This window comes from Anomalospiza imberbis, chromosome 7 (genome assembly GCF_031753505.1).
Source record: "Anomalospiza imberbis isolate Cuckoo-Finch-1a 21T00152 chromosome 7, ASM3175350v1, whole genome shotgun sequence".
NCBI lineage: Eukaryota > Metazoa > Chordata > Aves > Passeriformes > Viduidae > Anomalospiza > Anomalospiza imberbis.
Window position 1 is genome coordinate 18,110,979 of NC_089687.1, and position 23,560 is coordinate 18,134,538.

Consider the following 23,560-nt stretch of genomic DNA (forward strand, 5'->3'; position numbering starts at 1 on the left):
AAAGACTGCAATGAACTCTCCCCTGTCCAAGCTGAAAAACCAAATAATTTCAGCTGCTTCTCGTACAACTTCCCCTTGAGACCATTCACCATCCTCACAGCCGTCTTTTGGGCACCCTCTAATAGCTTTACATTGTTCTTATATTGTGGCATCCAGAACCCCACTCAATATTCAAGGTGAGGCTGCACCAGAGTGGAGCAGGACAATCCCCTCCCTTGCCCGGCTGGAAATGCAGCGCTTGATGCACCTCAAGACAGGGTTGGCCCTTTTGGTTGCTGTTATGTTTTGGTGCTGACGCAATGCTCAATCGAATTCTGAGCAAGTAATAAAATGATGATAAAATAAAGTTGCCAAGGCACTGCCAACTCATATTCCACTTGCCACGGACCAGGATCCCCAGGTCCCGTTCCATGGGGCTGCTGTCCAACCCCTGCTCCCCAGCTTGCAATGTACACACAGGGTTGCCCCATCCCAGGTCCACCACTACAGAATCGAGCACTCAGCCCTGTTAAACTTCATTAAGGCTGGTGGTTTCCCATGTCTCCAATTGGTCAAGATTTCTTGACAGGGCCTCTGCCCTCAAGGGAGTCAACAGCTTGTCCTAATTTAGTGTCATCAGCAAATTTAATATACCTTTGAGTCCTGCATCCAAGTCAACATTTAACAAGGGAGGAAATAATGCATTAAACAAAGTCCTGACAATTACACAGGCATGAAAGACTACTGATTTGAGTTCAAATTAAGTTCTCTTCCTCGGAAAGGTAACGTCAGTGCAACCTTTCCCCTCCAGATGCTCTAGACAATGTGTCAGGATCAGTTCTCTTGCCTCAGATTTCCCTCTTCTCAACCAACAGCCAAAAGACAGGCCAGCTGATGTCAGCTGTAATATGGATACAAGATTATTTGGACTTGGATTAAGACCAGCAACATGGTATATGAAATAAACTGAACAGATGGTAAGAACATTCCGCTTTGATATTCTTTTTTATCCTGGTCACTTTTCTGCATCAGATTTGTTTGAAATATGCTGATTATACAAACCCTGAAAATAAGCTTTATACTCCTCAGAAAAACATACATACATTATGCAATCTAATATTGCAACAGCAAATATATAAACAGGCCAACCCCTAGCTGGTATTACTATGAATTGTTGCTAATAAATCCTGCTTGTTTGAATAAGTCATGCAGTGGAACTGCAGGTACTCCAGTCTCTGGTGTTGGATGTGAATTGGCTAGAGGAGGAGGTATTTCCCATACACAGAATTCTTCACAAGATTTCCTAAATTTACACTATTTATAAGCATTATATACACTGCATATTGGCTTCTAAAGCCCTATTCTATGAATAAGCAGAATTTACATGTAAAAGTCCAAATGAAAGTTATGAAATCACCTTCCACAACTACAAGCCTATCTAGGCTATCCATTGCATTGTGTTTTAAACAAATTCTAAATAAACAATTTATCTTGATTTCTAATCTGAAAGATATTCAGAAAAAACATGATATACTCCTTACTCTCATTTACATTGAAATTCTATTTCTCTTTGTAAGTTTTACTACATACAGTTCCTATAGAGTTTCAAAAAGTTCAATAATGAAATTTCTTCACATCATCCCTTTCACAATAAAAATTACTTAAAAACTCCTATGCTTTTAGCAGAGCTGTAAATAAAGAAATGGCATCATATTCTGTATTTTTGCAAGGCTCTTCATGTAAGTAGAATCCTTGTAGCCTGTTCTTAGAGTGTATGAAATGTGCACAGTCTTTAGAAATGCAGATAATCAAAAAAAGAGCCACTAGGGAAACAAAGTGATAACATTAGCTAATGCCACACAGTAATGTTTATTTAACAAATCTGTGTTGCATGCCTGACATGTCCCCTGGCATCAATTTATTTTGTTTTGCTTCTCTCTGATAGTAGAACAAACGCATTTAAAATGTAAACTTATTTTACACCTACCAAAGTGTATACACAATAAAATAAAAATATATACATCTTTTTTAATATCTTATGGGAATACATACTGGAGATGTGCAGAAAGCCCAGCTGCCAAAGTAAACGATCTAGATTATGGAAAATGCTCATTTTTAGCTTTCCCAATAGCTACTAAAACTGCAATTGTCAGTGCACTGTACATCACTGCATTATGTTATTTATAAAGTGCCACAATGTGACAAAATGATGCAATCCATCAGGATCCAATCTTAACTGAAAGTGGCAGGGGAAGTGGTGTGGATAGAAAGATATCTTCACAGACCATTCAAATTGGCAGTTTGGAATAGTTACAAATGGCAATTTTCAGAAGTTTAATTTAGTGGTCATTTGTAAAAGCGTACACAAATGATTCAGTGAACCAAATTAGAAAAAAAAAATTTCTACTTTCAAACTTCTCTGTAATCAAGCCATCTCTTTCTTCACTTTCCTTCCAAAGTTCATGCTGCTTCATTCATCCACTCACTTCATTAGAGCCCTAGATTTGTCAGCTTTTCTTTTCAGGATCAGTACCTTTCTTGATTTAGAAAGCCAGCCCAGCCAGTTGTCTCAAAAAAAATCCTATTTATTTTCCCTTTTCCTTAATATCCAACAGTCTTTACTGCCTCAGTGGACTTTTTTTGAACACTGACAAACCCAATTTTATGTCTTCTCTTCTAAAATATTCAAGTTATATCAGATAACACCAAGGATGACACCGAACAACATACCAGGCAGGATGACATTCTCTCTCTTGTGTATACCCATAATCTACTTCTGCAGTAACAATTTTTTTCTTTTTAAATGGGAGATGAAGTGTCATTAAATTCAAAGGAATGGGGAAAAATAATCCTGAGGCATGCATATACAATGATTGGGCAGCAGTTAGATTCTACCACAACAAAAACACCAGTTCAATTCTCAGAGGTCTAAAAATAAACAGTATTAAAAACTGAAGAAAAAACCAAGGGAAAACAACCAAACAAAAAAGTAAAAATATTACATAATTTTGTAAATCCAAGTACTCACAAACCTTTTATTTTAAATGCAGCTAAGATTACCTCAATAAAGAGCCAAGAGGAATATGGAAAACATTCAAAAGAGAGACAGTTCAACTCTTCAACTGCTCCCTTTCCCAGCACAGTTTCACCCGTATTTATAAAGTAACAATTGCTGAAGTAAAGCACATCACCTTCTCACTACTTGTTGTTTATAAACATCTGGTAAACATACCAAGAAGCATGTTTAAAAAGACACAAAGAACTTTCTCCACATAGAGAACTGCAACTCTGCCTGAGAGGGGGTGGAATTCAGGAGTATAAATGGGACTAAATAGCTGCCAATAGTTCATAACTAATTAAGAACAGACAAGGTGTAGCCCACTGAAAGAAGGTCTATAATGACAGACTGGTTACAAAAGGAGACCCAGAATTTTGGGAGTGAGGTGAGAAGAAACCCTTACTCTCAAAGTAGTTGTTCCTAAAAGCAACAGGTACTCCTCTTCTCAATTTGTTCAACTCATCTCTTCAGAGCTCCATTGTGCTTTCTCCATCTCTCCTGCAGAACCAGTCAGCTTGCATTTCTACCTCTGACAATCATTAACATTTTCCAGATGCAGGAGTTTGGGGCAGAAGTTTTCGCAGGAGAGAGGATACATCAAAATTATTCTTTGACCTAAAGGAAATAATAGCCTTTAACTCATCTGCATGGGCCTGTACCTTCAGTTATAAGCCAAAGTATTGAAAAATTAAAGTAAGCTAACTGGAAAACTAAGTTTAACAAGGAACTGTACATATCAAGGTAGTTTTCACTAGATATGAAATGAGTACTACAAGGTTTATGGTTTTTTTTAAACTATCCCTAAGAAAATGGGCCTAGCTATAGAACCTATTTTATAACATAGAAGTCTTACTGTTGTTATTTCCACAGCAGAATCTGGAAGAATATGGTAGGATATGCTGCCATATGGTCATATTTCAGTACCCCAACTTCATCTATTTTCTTCTCCCTTATGAGTGCAGCTCGTGTAGCACAAAAAAAAAAAAAAAAACCCAAATCAAAACCAAACAATAAAAAACCCCAAAAACAAAACAAAAACCCCTCACACAACAGAAAACCCAAACAACAAAAACAAACCTACAAACCATTACATGAAAAGATACTAGTCTAGGTATAATGCATGACCTAAAGATCTGTTGGCCGATATAAAAATATCACTGTTTACTTATTTGACTGATAACTCCTCTACAAGGCAGGAAAGTGAAAAGAAAATGAATATTTGCTCAAAGACATACCATGCTTCCCATTATAATTATGAAAAAGTCTGCATATAATAGTCACAGCCAAATGCCATTAAATATACTAACAGCACACTGTTACATTTGGTACACTGTTATGCTCTGTTGGTGTGTACACAGGACATACGTTGTACTTCAGAATATGTCTTGCCGGGTACCAAGAGTCTAACACCTGAACATGTTCAGGAAATTATTTTTGAGTCTGCCATCTTAAAAATAGTTTAATGTTCAGTGGAAAGTAAATAACTGAAAGCACACCTCCTTCTCTGACCTCAGGGTACCACACCAGCATGATTTGTTTCCATCTATCACCAGCACCAGCGGTAAATGAATTGGCAGATATCTTAATTTTTAAGTGGACGTCACCTCAGCGCAGGCACCAGCTTCTTTGGTGCTCCTTTTCACAGTTTCACATACTCCTGCTATCTATTACATCTGCAGAAAACTCTAGTCTTTTTTGGTTAGCAGAGGAAAACTGAAAATCTTCCACAAAAAATTGTAATCAGTATATTTATTCGACTTTCATCAACTTGACATGATGAGCCTTTATTATTCTTCCTTCTAAAGATGTTTTTCCAGCACAAACACCAGACAACGCAGAAATGTTTAGGCCAGACTAATGTGTTACTGGCTGTAGACGACAGTGTTTTATTTCGTTTCTTCAGTGCCAGTGCTGTTTATCCTCATACAGCATCACTCTAGACCTTTCTCTCCACCAGTGTTTTTCCTAATCTGTCAGTTGCCCTTGTCTAGATCTGTCATTGCCTCTATCCCAAGCTCTAGAACTTGGACAATAATATTCAAGATTTCCTCTCAGAAGTCCACATTGTAATCACTATATGATTATGGAAGTGTCAGCAGAGGGAAAGGTGCAAAAGCCACTACTCTTTGAAGCCACACTTTTTCTTGAGTGTCTAATACATAATCTCCTATGCATAATATCACAGAAAAAGCTAAGTTGGAAGGAACCGATCAGGATCATCAAGCCCAACTCTTAGCCCTGCACAGAACACTCCCTGAGAGTCACACCCTCTGCCTGAGAGCATTTTCCAAAGGCTTCTTGAACTCTGTCAGGCTTGGTGATGTGACCACTTCCATGGGGAACCTGCCCCAGTGCCCAGCCACCCCCTGGGTGAAGAACCTTTTCCTGATATCCAGCATAAACCTCCCCTGACACAGGTTCATGCCATTCCCTCAGGTCCTGTCAGTGGTTACGAGAGTGATCACCATTTGTCCTTCCAGCTTCCCTCATGAGGTCTGCAATGAGGTCTCCCTTTCTCCAGGTTTACCTCAGCTGCTCATCATAAGGCTTCCCCTTCAGATCCTTCACCCATTTTCATGGTACTCCTTTGGAAATTGTAATTCAGATGCATAAGTTTAGGTTTTGACTTTTTATTACTCAACACCAGAAAAAACCAAAACAAACCCAAGAAAATCTCAAAAAACAAAAGCAAACAAACAGCAAACACAACCCACTCAGACTGAGGGTTGTCTCCCTGCCCTGCACATATCAAAGATACCAGAACGTGTTACAAATAATAAAATGGAGGCAGCAGTCCAATACATAGGAAATACATCCCATACTTGCTGGGATTCACTGAGAACTCTTGCTGACACACTCGACTGAGATAATCAATTTACTCATTGCTCTTCCCACTACCCACAAATAACATATAGTATAATGAGAGATGAAAATCTGTTTGAGACTAATTAGAGATAAAGAAGTGCTTTGCACAGATTCTCCTTTACCAGATGGTTTCCACTAATATTCACTAATAAAAGCCTGTTTGAGGAGTTTGCATTCAGTTAGATTGGAGGAGAAAAGAAACAGCACAACTATGTCTGCAATTAATTTCATTAGAAAGAATCTGTGTCAGTAGTGTCCAGGAACCCTGTAGGTTTTATTATTTCCTTTTTTCCATTTATTTTCTGCAGTACACATAACTGACAGCCTATCTGTAGCAAAATTGGGGTTCTTTTGGCCATGAAGACAAAGTCTGAACTGGAGTCCTGTCAATATGCAAACATGCACATATTCATGTGGATCCTTGAGGATAGTACTTTCATTTGTCATCAATGTAAACATACCATCCACCTATCAAAAGTTTGGAACAACTACACTATGACAGGTCAGTTAATGTATCAAAATCTCTCTCACAAACACTGTTTCTGTTGGCACAGTACTGATTCATCTCGTGTCATCAAATTATTTTGGCACCTTTCTCTGTCTCTCCTGTTACTTATTGCATCACTGCCCAGAAGGAAATTCAGAGAACTATACTTTCTATGAAAAATATTTTAATTCAAGTTGTAGGGAAAACAACATAGCCCTGGCCATTTGTCAGAAGATCTAAGGTAACATACATTTAAGCATGAATAGCAAATCCTTCCCAAACAAAGTATTATCATGTAGAACCTAGAAGCTATTTGCTAAATATGTCAGAATACAAGTAATTAGATTGTACACAAACATTTTAGATATGAAAAGTAACCACAAAAATACCTACCTACTCAAAAAAAAAGGACCTACCTCCCCTCAAAAAAAAACCAAACACAAACAAACAAAAACATACTTTATGTTTCTTAATGCCCAAGAACCATTTCAACCCATGGTCTTGTCCCTTACTCCGATCCTCTCCATCACCTGATGACTTTTTGCCATCTTCCTGTGCTCTTTCTGGTGGGATTTTTCACTACTGATCTTCACTTAAAATTAACCTATCTTCTAAATACCATCTTGGTTCCACCCACACAGAGCAGACAAGTGATTTGTTCCTCCTCCTTCCTCCCACACCAGTGAAAAAACAAACCTGAGGTCAGGACTGATTGTTTATTTTGCCTCAGAATCTGCATCCACAGGCAGAATACTCATCTCCCTTTGTACCAATTAGACTTCCACAAACTACACTGATATGAAGTCCCTACTTAAATGAAATCATCTTAAATATGGGTGTGCACTGAATGTCCTCTGGCAGAAAGGCACCAAAAGAAGAGATTGTCTGAGATGATCTTGTGCTGTCTGTGAAGATTATTACATGTCCAGATAGAGCAGAAATAGAACAAGAGAAACTCTTCACCAAACCTACTGCTAGAGCCAAACAATTTAAACTCGCATCATGATTCCTGGGGAACAGAAATTCTTTGCAAGAATACTGTACAGAGGTACAATTTGTAGACAGGTCATTTTGTTTGTTTTAGAAAGAAAAAAATGGAATTATTGAGTTGATTTGATACTTTGAGCCTGTATGCAAATTATGCATTTTTAAAAATAATCACCTGCATTATGAAGTTTGTGACATCATGAACAATTCTATAATGTACTTTTTAAACTGTCCCAGTTATATATGTGAAAAGAAACTATAAAAATCAGAATGAATGAACAATTCTTAAATTAGTACAAGGGCAGAGCAACAGCTTTTTTCAAAAATGCCTTTTATGCTGAACATGTTTGCAGTTTTCAAATTTATGGGTGTAGCTGTCAACATGTATATTCACTTTTAGAATATCATCCTGGCTTAATGAGGTCTCCTGGAATGATTTATTTTAATAAAAAGTTAACATGCTTACATATGTGGTTTCCACCTTTCTACTTTTTTTAAAATATCTAAGCTACTCTTCAGCAGACATACCACAGCAAAGTTTAAAAGTAAACTTCACAGCACATTCAAATACTTCAACACTTCAAAGTCAGCTTCCAATAAAACTTTCAAGTAACAATTGTCAAAGCTAACTCCTAACAAGCATAGATCCATATTTTCAGCCAGAAATCTAAGCCAGAATAGAGTCACAAGACAGCTGCATTTTAATTACAATTACATACCATCACACCAAATGATGCCAAATGAGTAAAGACTTCTTACTAGTCTCTTCATCTTTGCTCAGGCCTTGCAATTGTAACCCATACAAAGTGTACACCTCACTTCTGTCTCACCATCTTTTCACCTGTCTCCAGTTTATACTGTTTCTGTTAGGCAAAGCATAAAATGTTCAGATTCAGATAATCCACACAACCCCCTCAGAACAAAACCTCCCCGATAACATCAGGCTGCCAAGTGAGGATTGCGAATTATCCAGTAAAAATACCAGTGCTTTACTAATTCAGAATTGCTCCATGAGACTCCACAAGTCACTGACAGAGTGGATTCCAGGTTCTTACACATCCCTTCAAGAATGTCTCAATTACATCCCCCGCCCCAAGCAGCTGAAGTAGTTGTTCTTCTCTAATGTATTCTGTTTAATATTTGCATTCATTTTTCTCCTTTTCAGGGTTCAGACTGCTACAGATCATTTGGCTAAACAGCCATAGCTCTCTAGCTTTTACTTGGAGATTGACTTCTCCAGATCCATCATCACTGATTGCTTTTTTGGGAGATCTCTATTTGTTTAGTTTTTCTTCTCTTGTACTCCCCATAACCACTCTGATCTACTATAAAGGCAAACCACTGCACTATAAAGATGGTTAGTTACCACAAAATGGATTTTTTTTTTTGGTCTGTATAACCTAACGTAACAGAATTTCTCCACTATCACGCTTATTTGTGAAGAGTCTGTATTAGATCAAATACACATTTCTCCTACTGTTACAACTTTGAAAACATCCTGAATAGTACACATGCGTTAATCCATTAAATATCATGCTTTCAGCACTAGATTCAGCAACTACAGAACCAATGCTGCTTCCAAATTACATCAAAAATTTGTTCAGAGAACCAAAAAAACTCTTTTCCAATGAAAAATATCTAGGAAGATAAATTACAAAAAATACTTGAGAAATTAATTTATATAGCTAATAAAAATATATTTAGAAAGAATTATTTATACAAGAAAACATAAGTTGAAAGCTAAGAAGAATATCAATAGTTAACATTCTTGCAACTCCATGGATAAATGTGATGGCAAAAGCATATTCATTCTTCCCTGTGTTTCTAAATCCATGCTGAGTGATATGGCCTTATTTCAAGTAGAAGTAGAAGCAGAAGTGGAGCACAGAATCCTGCAGACAAATAAGCATTTCACTTCACCACAGACCCATCTACAATTTGTTTGTTGCAAACTCCCATAATTTTACCAAGGGGTAATACAATTGAGTTATACCTCTTTTCCATGGGAAAACACTTTTAAGCCCCACCTGTACTGCTGGTACTCTGAATCAGCTTGATTGTTTTATTTCTAGCAAAGCAACAGAAAAAATTAGATCATTCCTTTACAGTGATGAGGAATGGAGAACTTTTTCTTTAAAAGTGTCACACATCTTACACTTTCACAAGGCCAAGGCCACTTCAAATATAGATTCCTACTGCAAATTCTTTCCTTATGGGATGCTCAGGGCCATCATGAGGGAGGTTTGGTTTGGGTTTTTGAGTGCTTCTTTTTCTTATGCACACACAATGCAGGATAATAAGCATAAAGAGCAATATCAATGCACAAGAGAAAAACATTCTTAATTTTTAGTTCAACTTCATATACTGCTCTACATTTACTGTAAAAATAGATATTGTTCAGTCACAGTGAACCCAGTGACCACAGTCCATCATTAAATCTAATATCAGCTACAATTTCCACTTCAGTACCAATTGAGGTATCACCTTATTACACTTTGTAAATTTCCACAAGCCCTCCAAGTTATTTTTGACATCTTTGACTCTGATCCTGCCAACACTTACACACATTATCTTAAGCATACAGAAATCTGTAGCATTATGCACAGCACACAAAGATGTACATGCATCACTTAAAAAATGAAGCCTTCTAATTGTTTAATACAGAAGCAAACCCCTCCAGACATGATGTGTACAGGTGAGGAAAAATCACTCCAATAGCATAACTATTGTTGTTCCAAGTGTTAGCATCTCTTAAAATTCTCTCAGTACCCTTCCATCCTCCTACACATATCACCTCCTTTACATTCTCCTTAAATGCCTAAAAATAACTAGCTATGCATATGGTCTGAGCACCACAGCCCTATACCATATAGTTAGGGAAGAAACATTTTAGTTTGCATAGCTGACCTCACATCCATCATCAGAAGATATTTTTCCATTAGTTATTTCCCAGAACTTGAACATTTAGCATAGGCTGCAGATTTGGCAATTGCAAAGTTCCACACTATTTAGCAGAACAAGTATTTTTATTAAATAATTACCACATCATACTAAAAATTAACAACAAAATAAAACAAACTCACAAACTGTGAAAGCTTCATGTGTTTTTTCTCCCACATTGTAAAGGGATTTAAAGTTATATATTTCATTTCCCTCAGTTTAAGGACTTTTTTCATTTTAGGAAGTTTTCACTGACATTAAAAACCAGTCCAAACTCATGACCTCACACAGCAACATAGCATTCTATGCCATATTCAGGAATGGGGAACTAAGCACTCATTCTTTGCTCAGCCTCAGCCACAAGGAGAAAAGCAGGAAGCCCCTCAGTCAATGTGCTCTCAGCATTTTTCTAGCAACGTTCTTACTCTAGCCAATACTTTTTCATCTGCTCCTTCCCTGTCCCCAAGAAGGTGACTGGTACAGTAGAAGGGGAAGCTGAATTATCTTTGTCAAAAGTGGTGTTTTGAGTTAGCTCAGAGCAAGGACTTCCGAGAACAATGCATTTCCAGGAGCACTGCAGAAATGCTTCCCAAAGACTGCCTTCTGCTAAGGAAGTTTCTAGGTCAGAGTCTTCATTTCTCACCATCAAAGAGGCACACCTTCTATGTTACCCAAAGAACAATAATTTTCACTTCGACTTATTGTCCCTGGTGAGCTCCTAGCCCTACAAGCTCAGTGGGGACAGCAATGCAAACACTATTGTTGGGTCTCACTCTAGTAAAGGCTGTGCTGCAGTTCTGTTGCCTTCTACAGCAAGGGCTAGAAACACAAACTGCACTTCATAGAACTACAGCCTAAATACCAGTATACAGAGCTTAGCACTTGAGAATAAAGGCACCCTGCTTCATAAAAAGAAGAAAAAAACAAAAAGGGGCAACACAACAGAAGCATGTCAACCTCCACTCATTATTTTCCCTTCCCACCCCAAAGCCACAGTCTTAAAAAAAAAAAAAAAAAAAAAAAAAAAAAAAAAAAATTAAACCATTTCACTCACTTTTCATAGCAGCCTTAACCCAGCACACACCTACTGCTCAAGCCCTGATGCACATATTTTTAAGGGCAACTCTTAAACTCTGACAGTTTCCAGCTGGTGGGGCTCATCAGCATCACTGAGGGGCAACTGCTGGCGTTGCAGGAGGCCGGGCTGTTCCCACGCCCCTGCTCCAGGCTCTCCAGGAGAAGCTCGGGCAGGCCCTCACCTTCCTTCATGCCTTGTCCACAGCACCTCACTCCTGTGCTGTGCCTGGGGCCATCAGCTGTGGGCTTTGGTGGCACTGTACCAGGCAGAGCTGGAAGGAGAGGGAGAGAACAGAGAACTTGGGCTCTCCCTGCTGCAGAGTGCTGAGTTATGCTGCCCACTCTGCTGGGATGGCAGCTCACAGCTCACCCCAAAGCCTCCCTCACGCCCCCAGCACGCTTCAGCTCCCAGTGTGTGGCCAGGTCTCATCACCTCCTGAACCCTCTCACAGAGGTGCTACAAACCAGCTCACACCCCACTGCACGTACCAGCAGATGCCAAAAGCTGTGCCATGTCAGCACCCTTGGCTGGCATCAGCTCCCCACAGCCACAGCTACTGCCTTGAGGGCTCGCTTCTCTCAGGAACATGGAAGACAAGAAGCCTGGCCTCAGGACTGACTTCTGCTCCAGCTACTCCCTTAAGGGGCAGTAAAGTCATTTGTTTTCTTTCCCCCATGGAAAGGAGGACAGGCCCACCTCCTGAGCCAGCCCTGCAGGTTCCACAGCAGCAGGCTGCTCCCCGTCCCAGCAGGCTCCGGGGAGTCCCTGCTGCCTACCCCCAAACAGGCCTGGCTGCTGCACGGGCACAGCTGCGAGGGGCCCTGCCACCTCCACCCCCTCAGAAGCACAGGGGGAGGGCAACCCCTCCCTCAGGAACTTCGCCTGGCGCTGGCCACGCTGCCCAGTGGCACCCCGTGGCATTAATGCCCCTGTGCCTTCCTTCCCGAGGAAGCCCTGGGGCTCCTCACATGCCTAAACCCAACATGTGCTTAAATGTTGTAGGAACTGCATCTTGATAGAGTTTTAATTGTCAAGTTTTGGGGAATCATCTGTATTATCAGTGTTCATCACATCAATTTCTATTTTGAAAATACGACTCACTAGTTGATAAGAGTTTTCCCAAATTGCTTAAAAGATTAATAAAATAATCAACTTAGCAGAGGGGAAGAAAAACCACAAACTATTCCTGTAAGGAAATCACTTTTTTGCCTATACATGTGAATGAGCTGTTTTAATGCTCAGGTTCACTGCCTCCTCTGCATTTAATCTTTTCCCTTTCATGTCCTACTCTGAATTTTTTTAAAAGACTTTCAGGCTTTTATAAAATTAATTATACAAATCATTAGTATTAAAAAGGTAATATAATGGTTTCAAGAACAAGCTTCACAGACTATCTGCATATTTAATCATCTCTGCTAATAAATTTTTAATCACTCATTGAGTTCAGGTTCTTGTCTTGAAGCTTAACTTGATAACAAACCTAGCAACTGGTAGAACTAATTGGTACAGAGTAAGTGAATAATTTATAAGAGGAAAAAGCACTGGGTGTTCTGGAGGTGTGCAGAGACCACAAGTCACAGATATTTCTGGGAGGAAGCACAAAAACAGTGGCTGATTGCAGGAATTTCGTGATACACTGCTGACATCCAGAGGCCAACAGTCAATACTGTTCACATATGTGAGCCAGGCTGTAAAGCATGCTGTAAAGTCAGATTCATTAAGTTTTAAATATTCATGCATTTCATTAAAGTTAACATTAATTGCACTACCATACACATTGATTATGCATAGACCATAAGTGTTTAACCTCTGAAAGCTTGCAAGTATATTCAAGTAATGGGGTATGTCCTATCTTCGATGATTTCAGCTACAAAGTTGAAATTAGAAATGGAATGCATTACAGTGTGAGTATTAGAATAGTACTCTGAAATACCAGAACAGTCATAAAAATAATTGTTTTTCTAATCAAACAGAAATGCTGATGTAAGCTGTAAATTGCTTTGTCTTTTTCCAAACTAATTAAATAAAAGTAACAAAAATTGCGTATAAGATTCCTTAAAGAAAATGCTAGATTGAGTTGCAAGCCAAAGTTATTAAATAGGTTTCAACCGTTAAAACTTATTGATGAATGAGTGGCTTCTGTTTAGATGAAGATGAGTAGCTTTTAAATAACAAAAAAAGGCTATTCTCTTAAAATAAAATTACTTTAACTTTAAATGAGACACTGCAAGCCCACTATGGAATAATTCTACTGCCAGGGAAGCACAAAATGCTGCAATTCTTAAACCAGGATGTAACAGACAACATTTGACAGAAATTCAATTATCCTTGCAAGATCCCACTTGTAGTTAGTTACATACATAATCCTCTTTTATTTAATGGGTTAAAGCTTTCCTTCAAAACATTTAGTTGGATGACTCGAAGACTCACTACATTTCAAAAAATTCATCAAGTGACTTAATAAGATTGTTAAGTAAAAACACTCAGAAGTTTAAAAAATGTCACTTAGTGCTGCCCCTGCAACCTTAATTCCATCCGTGTATGTATACAGATTATGAAACAGCAGTGAATTAACTTTTAATCTCCTTTGAGCCAAGAAGATTTTTAGATTGGAAACTAAGGCACAAAGGGCATGCCAACAAATACAAAGCTGAGCTTTAGCACAATCTCTGCACTAGCTCTCATCTCGCAGAGCATACCCCTACAGGGCTAATTACCCCAGATAGCAAGCGAGGCTTGTGCATTTATACTGCTTTTGGTTCCTCTACATGGCAAGCTTAGTTCTCTCTTCCTGGCAGTGCACTCCACATAAACACTCAGAGAAGCATAAAATTTTAAATCTGAAGAAAACATGAAGAGTTTTTCAAATACTATGCTTCATATCTAAGTGTTTTGGCATCAAGTAAAGGTAAAAACAAATCATTTAAGTATTAAAAAACCTTCTACAAATAGCACCAGTTTTTATTGTTCTGCTGTTTGTTATTCTTTTGGGTTTTGTTTTTCCTTAAAAAGCAGTCCATAAACATTCTGTGAGGTAGATATAAAATTGTCCACATTTTGTAGAGAAGCAAATGTTGGAGACAAATAAACTGGCTTGCCCAAAATAGTACTGATTTCTTCCTGAGCTGTTAACAACTCCTGATTAGCCAATTCTCTTTGTGAAGGTGGGCACCAAAGTGTAGTATTCCTAATTAGAAGTGACAATTAACACAGTGAAATTCTTTCTAAATCACATTGCCTACACCCCCGAAGAACTTTATGGTCAGACATATCCTGGCTGATCTCATGGAAATTCCTTTCTGTTTTGTTCTGACTGGTGGCAAGCAATGATCTTTAAAGTCATCTATCAAGCACTTGTACCATTTAGTATATCTGGAAGAAGTCTGGGATATCAGAATATTTGACTTTTGATGGGTGGTGTTTGGCTCTTTGCTTTTACACATTAAGACTCCCTCCTTCATGTTTGTTTCTTGAGTAATATTTAAACAAGGAGGTAGCCTGTGAAGTAATTTAAACAGCAAACTAGATTTTATTAGTTTTAATGGTTTGTTTTTTTTCTGGCATAGTCACAAACAACAGAGTCCATGAAAGGTATACACATCATATAAAAGAGATTATGTATTCCCAGCAACATTTCAGTTTAGATTTTAATTAAGAGAGCTGTCAAAATGCAGGAGGAAATGCTTTGCAGTATAAGAAAGTTTTGAAATACTTGACAGCTCAAATGTTCAAATCCCATGCTCATTAAGCAATACTTTATTTTACTTGGGTTTTTTTATTATTATTATTATTATTTTGGTTTCGCTTTTTTTGGTGTTTTTCAATTTCACTTGTGAAACAAAACCTGAAAAAGCAGGCAAAGCTTCTTGATGGCTGATGTCTCTCCACCATGTGACATAATCCCTACATTCTTTTCTTTTCTGATAGGTCCAAAGGTGACAGGTACTCACTCACTGAGCAGTTGGCTTCTCTGCCAAGCATGCATACATAAATACAAATAAAAATTACAGCGAAGCTTTCACATGTCCAAGTAGAAATGGACTACAATAGACAATAGACATTTGTCAAGAAATTATTAAAAAAAGGGATGCAGAGAATGTTTGTCCTTATTCTATGGCAACATCTGAAATAAAACTACCTGAGAAGTAATCACATTTTTAAACCAAACCGAAGAGGCTTTAATTAAAATTATTTTTTAAGTACAATTTGAAATTATGTTTGAGGTTTTAGAGTTAAATTTATATTAGACTGTAAAGATTTTTACAAAGCTTTCCTAATGTAATGAGCTTAGGCACCACATATGTTGCATCTTTGGTACACATTAGGAAGAGTTGCTTTTTTAATGAGCTTTAAAAACTGCATTTGCATACCAGAGGAAAAGGTCAGTGATGTGTGGATCAAGTCGGTAAATTAAGTATCACAGTATTATGTTATTATGCCTGCCTTCCAGAGACACACAATAACAAAACCACAGGCTACAGTTACCACACTGTTCTAATGCTTCCATGCCCATGACCTTGTCAGCTGACACATCCCAGCACGCTGTGCCTCGGGGCCCACTCCCTCCATCTCTCACCCAGGCCTCCTTTACCTTCTCCCCACCTCCTCCTGCAGCAGAGCAGCTGCTATGCCTGGCAGTCATGGACCTCAAGAAAGCACATGAAGGGGGAGCTGGATTCAGTGTGACAGCCCATCTTCAAACACTGCTTTTACTCCAGTCTTTGCCCCTCGTAAAGATACCCAGGACAGTGTCCTGAATCCCCATAACAAGATCAAATCTCTTGGACAGCAAAGCACCAGGATGGGTATGCTTCTTTCCCAAGTCCCATTCCACTTGAGTTTTTGTCCAAGGATACAGCAGAAACACAAATAAGAAAATTAGTTCTAATGCTGTGGTCCAAAATTTGACTTGGTCTACTGGTAGAGCTCTTTTTAGCTGGAATTACTTGGTAATCTGTAAAGATTGCTTACTGGTAGCTAAATTGACATTTTTATTTTATAATAAATAATAATCTAGGAACTGACTACAAATACACTTTCCTGAGGTTTTCAGCAAAGTCCACTGGATTTACCTTTATTTGTAAGTATTGTAAATTATTGATAATTTAAAGCTATTATAACATTTCTTTTATTTTTTAAGGGCAATTGAAATTGATTCCTTCCTCAACTGTGCAAAGATCCACAGTACTTAACAGGTCTTTCTACCTCTCTTTGTGTCAGAGATAATAGGTATACACTAAACCACATTATGCACTCCATAATAATTATGCATGTTTATACATTTCACAGCAAGTAAGTGACAGTCCACCTCTGTATGAAGATGTAGATTTAGTCATTAGATTAGAGAAAAAATCCTTTAAAATATTACAACAAGAAGAGCACAACTCAATACAACTGAGCAATTATAAGTGGTTTTAATGATTTTTCACTTTTTGGATATGATAATCCTCAAAGCAGCATTCAAAAATATAGTGCAAAATATTTATTCATTTTATTTACAAACAAAATGTGCAGTTCAGCTTCTGATTCTTGCCACAGTAAATGTTATTTTTTTAATGTGATGAAAAGAAATTATGAGAAACATTTATAGAGAAAAAAGTTAATTTTAACCCTTAGAACAAAGATCTTCCTTCATTTATATTTTTGTAGGAGTTACACAATATTTTGCAAAACTGTTTTCAGTCAAAAAGAAAACCCAGAAAGTCCAAGACAACACTAAAGAATTACATAGGAAAGAATGGTTTTTCAAAACCATGAAGTTAATTTTGCTGTGACAATCACAAAGCAAAGTTCTTATCTACACAGAATATAAATTCTTTTTTTTTTTCTGCAGTTTAAACATAGAATCTTTACAATGTAATGGGTTCCCCCCCGCTGTTTTTGCTATACAAATTGCCTTTGGGGGAAAAAGTATACTAATATCTTCCTTTCCCTCTGATGAAACAACAAACGCTTTGGTTATAGAGCAATCCGTGCACAATAGTGTTTTAACTTGCAAGGCAGTACTCCTTTATTAAGTTGATAGAATTCCACTAGCTGGATGAGATCAGTAAATCTGGTATGACCATCATCAAGGGTATAGAATAGCTTCCCATCATCTTCCAACTGTAAAAATGGAAAAACAAAATTCAATAAAATCCTCTTTTGCTACGTGTTTTTTTTCTGACTGGAATACTTGTTTGAGAAGTGCTCTTACAGACCAACATATTCATAACCTTACAACTACTGAGAGCAGAAAAAAATACAGTGATCATTTACACATCATTAAAATCTAAAGAAAATATTTTAAGATTAAAAAAAAAAGACCTATAGAAAAACAATGTATTATTTGGCTTCAAGTACAACTAAAAGGAAAGAACAGTTAAATAAGTATAGGAAGACTCCTTCTACACTAACATTACTACTTCATGCCTTTGCTTTGGAATGATAGCTGAGGTTAATACCAACCCTGAGTTCTTACAGAGCAACATGAAGCAACTAAGTTCAAAGTTACTCATAGATTTCAAGGTTTGCTCCATTCACTTCCATGATTTTCTATCACTTTTGTAAGATATGATGAGGCTATGCACCAGTGCAGTGCAGTGGTGTGCTGGGAAGCATTAGCTACACAAGACACTACCCACCACAGAATGACATGCTTGCTCTAGTAGCTCTTTGTTGTAGGAGGAAGAATTGCTGCAGCTCCAAACATGTATTAGCACAGATACAGAGGAGAAAGAAGAAACTTCAACAGATACCTTGAAAGATTCCTTTAGACTTTTAGATGCTTAAAAATTTGCTATCACTATGTCCCTCTCATAAGTTACTGAATGTTACCTCTTGCACAATTTGTATTGCACTGCTGACCATATAATTTCTTGATTGAGTTCCTCTACTGTTGAGATGTCTAATATCAAGAGGATTAGTGAAGAAGTGACTAATTGGTTTTCATGTAAATATAGGGCGAAAAAATCCATTCAAACTATCTTTAAAAAAAAGGGGGGGGGAAGATACTTTACAAGAATGAAAGAGTAGTGAATAAAAGATCCTGAAGTAGGTCTAGCATGGAGTAGCAGATGGTGTGCTAGGGAAAGATGCAACTACCCTAGCTGAATACAGGGGAAGGGAGAAGATATAATTAGCTGTCTTACCTGTAATTAAGAAGTTTTATCTGAAGCAGCTGTTGAACTGCTTATGACTCCTGGTTATTCTATCCTTTTCTACCATGACTGGAAGTAGTTTGTAATTTCTTTATTCTCAGAATTTGGTCAAACCAGGTCAAACTCTGCTAGTTAAGGAATTACCAATGTGAGAATGTGTGAACTCCTGTGCTCTAGCCAAAAACCTGAAAATGGATTATCATTCATTTGACTTTCTTTATGCATGCAATTTTTCTGCAAACACACTGCAGGCAAGGAGAGTTAACAATTCAAATGTCTGTTATCCTCCTAACAAGTTAATTCCAAACCTTGAAATGAATACCAAACAGATTGCTAATTCTAAAGCTATCAGTATTTTGCAAAGTAAAAACTCATATCAAAATTCTGTTGGTCAAGAACCTAGCATTTTCTGCAAGCTAAGAAGGCTGTTATGAGAAAACATTTATTAGAAAAAGACAGTCCCAGAACTGTGTATCAATTCTTCACCTTTCATATCGACGAAATTTCAGGATAGAATCCATTGAAGTGAACTTGCATCAGCTCAGTGTAAAGGCTGAAAAATACCTTTAAACTAACAAGCTCTCAAATTTTCAGAGTACAGGATCCCAAATGTATCCAAAAGGTTTCCTTCAGAACTTTTTACAATCAATTCTCAACTACCCACCTGCAATACCTGTTGCACAGGTTGCCAATGTTAACACGAGGCACCTGTTTACATGGGTGAGGCATGAACTAGCAGGCTGCATACCCTATCTAAAAGGAGACATTTTTAAGTGCAGCATAACCTGAAGCAACCTAAAATACAAGAGAAAAATAATTCATTTAGAGATTGAATTGTTTTTACTATTCAAAAAGGCTTTGTAAATGACATTGTTTTGTTTACATTTAGTAAGAAAGTTTGCCGTTACAATGGCTGGAAACAGGAAAGAGTTTAGAACAGTAGAATTTGAAATTCAAAGAGGTAACCTTGATCTTCATTTAATAAGCTATGAATTTACTACAGTAATACAAAATGCCTTGTTTCTTAGAAAATGATCACCTTATTTAGATCAGCAGCAACTGGAACCAAAACCGTTCCTCCCTTAAACAACAAGTTTCTGAAATCTTTAAAGAGCACCGTTCTAGCAAAAACAGAGCACATTTAAGTCAGAGTATTGAGAATGGAATGAGGGTACTGAATGCAACCAGAAACTGACAGAAAGGAACTGAAATATGCCAATATTTGGGGGACAACAGCTTCCATGCTAACACACTCTCTCTGGATTAAGCTGTTCTCATCACGATTTATTTTTTTCAGGCTACTATCATAAGAGAAATTGCATTACTTAAAAAACAATTCAAAAACATTTCCTTCAAGTAAGTAAAGTTTTGCAATGAAGTGATAAAGGTCTTCTCAATGAACAGCATGGGAAATGTGACCCAAGTCTGTAGACAAGTATATCAAAACTAAGAATTCCTGGTTCCTCCAAAGATCCCACAACAGGAGAGCAAGGTTTTAGCACATTCTTATGAAGGGAAGAAGAAAATCATCCATCTCAGAGGAAACTGAAGATAACTGCAGCATCCTGCTACACCTGCACTTAGAGAAGAGAGGGGCTGTTTTCTGATATAGAAAGGGAAAGTGGTCTCTCTTAAATTTGAGAGTTAAAGGGCATCCCAATGAACTAGAATCATACACTCTTTGTATGGGGTTTAGAAGGTTTTCTAAACCACACAACAATTATACCAAAGTAAATACTAGAAGAGGCTACAGTCATTGAATGCACAGAGATCTTACACCCAGGATTCTTACCAAGGATTATATGTTGATGATCCCATGGGATCCAATGCATAACTATCACTTTTGGGTGAATGAATCCTCCATATTCTGTACCTAAACACAACAAAATCCTGGACAATTCTTATAGCTAATCTGATCGACTTCTTTCCTCCTCTCAAATAATGCTTCAGTTTTATTCTACATGAACTTTTTTCAGTAGAGAATATCAGCTACAAGCCCTAGGTAAGGCATACATAAATATGGTGAATGATCAGAGAGAATCAACAGGCAAAGACAAAAAATAGCGCCAGTGGACTAATTTCTACTGAGCAACAGCAGAATCTGCTAGAAACTTCAGCAGGAAGATACATGGAGGCTAGAGTATTATGTGGTCTGGAAGGAAGGTTCTTGTAAAGAGAGATAAAAAAGCTCTGGGGTCTGCTCAGTTATGTCAAGCATCTGTGGCCAAAAACACAAAATGCTCAACTACTTATCAACTCAAGAGATTCAGCATGTAAAGAAATCCACATAAACCACCTCATGAGAGTGGAAGCAATGGGGATGGCTAACCATTCTGGCAGGATAACTGGACAGTATGTTCAATGAAAACTAACAGAAATATTATTTCAGCTTAGTAACTTCCAGCTTACCTATAAAGCAGCTGGACTAGATAATGACTTTTTTTTCCCCTGAAGAAGACCTGTACATGAATATACCACAGTAACAAGAGAGGTCAACAAAATATGTCTGACTACAATATTGAAACTATCCTTAACAGTAGACTCAGTGAGATATGGACACACAATGGAGGCAGTCCAAAACAGACAACTTAGAAATTGTGTACATACTGAAAAGTAAAAGGAAACATGAACTCTATTAATACATGATTTTCATGCCATAAGGGTTGCTTCTATTCCAGTTGAAACAGAGTTGTTTAGCTTTTCAAGAAACTTTTTTAGGATTTCATGCTAGTCAAGCTTTAGAACAAATCAAACAGCAAAGCTCAAAAATGTTCAAGTCTACTAAAGAATACTAATTATATTTAGTGATACAGGTATGATGTTTACATCTCCCATAAAACAACAAAAGAAGACAAAATCCATCCCTATTATACCACAGTTATTCAATTTTTTGGTTTTACAACTCCATATATAAACTGAAAAAACTTACTTACTGGTACAATTTGAAAATGTTTTATTTTTAATCCATGACTCAGTGACAATACAAATGTTTTGGGGTTACTCTGGCTATCGCGTACCAGGAATACCCTAGAAGAGATCAAAAAATTTCAAAGTAAGAACATCTGAAATCCTTTTATGAACATCCAGATAAAACTGTTCTAAAGTCATTATAGCAAGTATTAGTGAAAAGCATAAATATTATTAATTATGTAAGTTAGGCTTTTAATCAGTATTTCTTTGCAAATGTGTCACTGGGAATACTTTCTCTTAAGTTCTTCTTCACCTTGTCTATTATGTGAAAAACATGCATTCTCAGAATAAATGACACTGTAGGCGTTAGTTTTTACACTGCATAGAATTACAATACATTTCTTCAGACAGAAAAGCACCCTCAAAGTTTGTGCTTTGAGCAAAGTTTTTCTTTGGACTCTGACTGTAGAAAACTTGAATTTTCTAAATCACAAGCATTATAAGTAAAATTCAAAAGGTAGTTCAACAGGAATTTTAAAGAAAAGGTAATGCAAGGCGCACCAGAATGTTTTTCACATCTGGCCAATCCTCATAAATGCGCTCTCATTTCTGCATAGCAGCAAAATTCCCAACAAGACAGAGCTACACTCTGCTTGCTTTATGGAATGATTATTCAAATCATGACACTCTGAATGGCCAACAGTGCCACTGCAACTAAAATTCACTGTTAACTTATTCCAACCAGAACATGGACAAACATAACTTTGCCATAGTCCTGGCAGAATAATTTGGTAAAGACAAAGGATGATTACCAGCATGAGACAGTTTTCATTGAATCACCTGGTTTGGAATATTGGCAGAGAACAATCTGGAGGTCAGGGAAGAGCCTGGTAGCTTTGGAGTGGAGAGAGTCTGAACTGCTTGTACTGTGCGGGTCTGGAATAGATATAGCTGACCAATGTACCAAAGAAGGGAAACGGAGGGACAGCCACTGGTAAGCATGCTCCTCTTTCAGGACAGAAGATAAATGGGCAAAATGGACTTGCTGATTTCAATCAAGTGAGCATTAGTGACCACCTAATCATAATTGTTTGCCCCACCACACACCAGAAATGAGAGTCTGTGTACTACATGAAAAGAAAGAATTTCAAGGGAAAAAAAAAAAAAAAAAACCAGTCAAAGGTTGGCAGTGGATTTTCACTGACTTCCAGCATGGATTCAAAGTACTAATTTCATTCTCAAGGTTTTTAAGAGTTCTATTTTTACATAGTAAGAAAATTCCTGGACTTAATAAATTTGGAGTCCGTACTCATTTCTATTTCTGTCAAAATGCCTGTGCCGTGTGGCTGGGAGCCCCGTTACTAAGGCAGGTCCTCCCGAGGGCTGCTGCCAGCCCAGCGAGGCTCGGCACGGGCAGGGACAGCCGGAGCGCCGGGGCGCGGGCTCCGCTCAGAGCGGCTCGCTCCCACCACCTAGCGGCTCGCACCCTCCCCGGGACGCGAGCGACACTGCTCACAGCAGCCCCTACAGATCCTGCGCACTAACTTCCATACCGTGTATGTTTGTCATCCACGACTGGCACTTCATTTTATTCAGCAAAATGACACTATAGGAATGTGCCACTTTGCAGATATCCAAAATGGGTTCTCTACACCCAGTTACTAGGATCCACACTAAATGATATACAATGTAATCACTTTTATTGGTTCTCATTCATCAGTTCTTTCAAAGCACACTTTCTTACTTCTTTCTTTGTTTTATAACATATATAAGGAACATTTCTTCTCCTTCTGATAAAAGCATCATTATTTTCTAGCATAAGCACAACAGACCTACTCTAGTTGTCAAAGAACTTCTAAAATTTTTATTATGAAGAAAGGGGAGTAGTTCATGGAATCTCAGAAATGTTAGCTGGAAAGAGCTTTTTAGACATGCTGGATGACTCCAGCCAACTTCTCCCTCATGAACTTCTCTGAATTGTGAACTTGGACTGTTCATGGGCCTTTTGGTAATGCTCTTATCCCTTTCATCAACCAGATGCTGATCAGTTTGCAATCCCATCAACCATTTATCACTGAAAAGTCTTCAAATATATTTTAGGGGGTAAAATACAAAAT

General features: G+C 37.8%; 1 protein-coding gene and 1 long non-coding RNA gene across 8 annotated transcripts in view; both read right to left on the reverse strand.

The window, feature by feature from the left end:
- LOC137477077 (uncharacterized) overlaps positions 1-12,119 on the reverse strand; it is a 220,622-nt gene extending 208,503 nt beyond the window's left edge. The window contains exon 1 of one of the 2 annotated variants that reach the window (XR_011000786.1): positions 11,883-12,119. This is a non-coding gene — a long non-coding RNA (uncharacterized lncRNA). Of the gene's footprint in view, positions 1-11,370; positions 11,504-11,882 lie in introns of those variants that run through there. The other variant, XR_011000789.1, reaches the window with a different exon arrangement.
- Positions 12,120-16,789: 4,670 nt separating this feature from the next.
- The window catches only part of GRB14 (growth factor receptor bound protein 14), a 58,494-nt gene continuing 51,723 nt past the window's right edge, over positions 16,790-23,560 (reverse strand). For all 6 annotated transcript variants that reach the window (XM_068195712.1, XM_068195711.1, XM_068195713.1 and 3 more), the window contains 2 exons: positions 21,467-21,560; positions 16,790-17,499 (listed from right to left, as the gene is read on the reverse strand). In XM_068195712.1, coding sequence (XP_068051813.1) covers positions 17,353-17,499; positions 21,467-21,560 — 241 coding nt within the window. In that variant the 3' untranslated portion in view covers positions 16,790-17,352. The remainder of the gene's footprint in view (positions 17,500-21,466; positions 21,561-23,560) is intronic.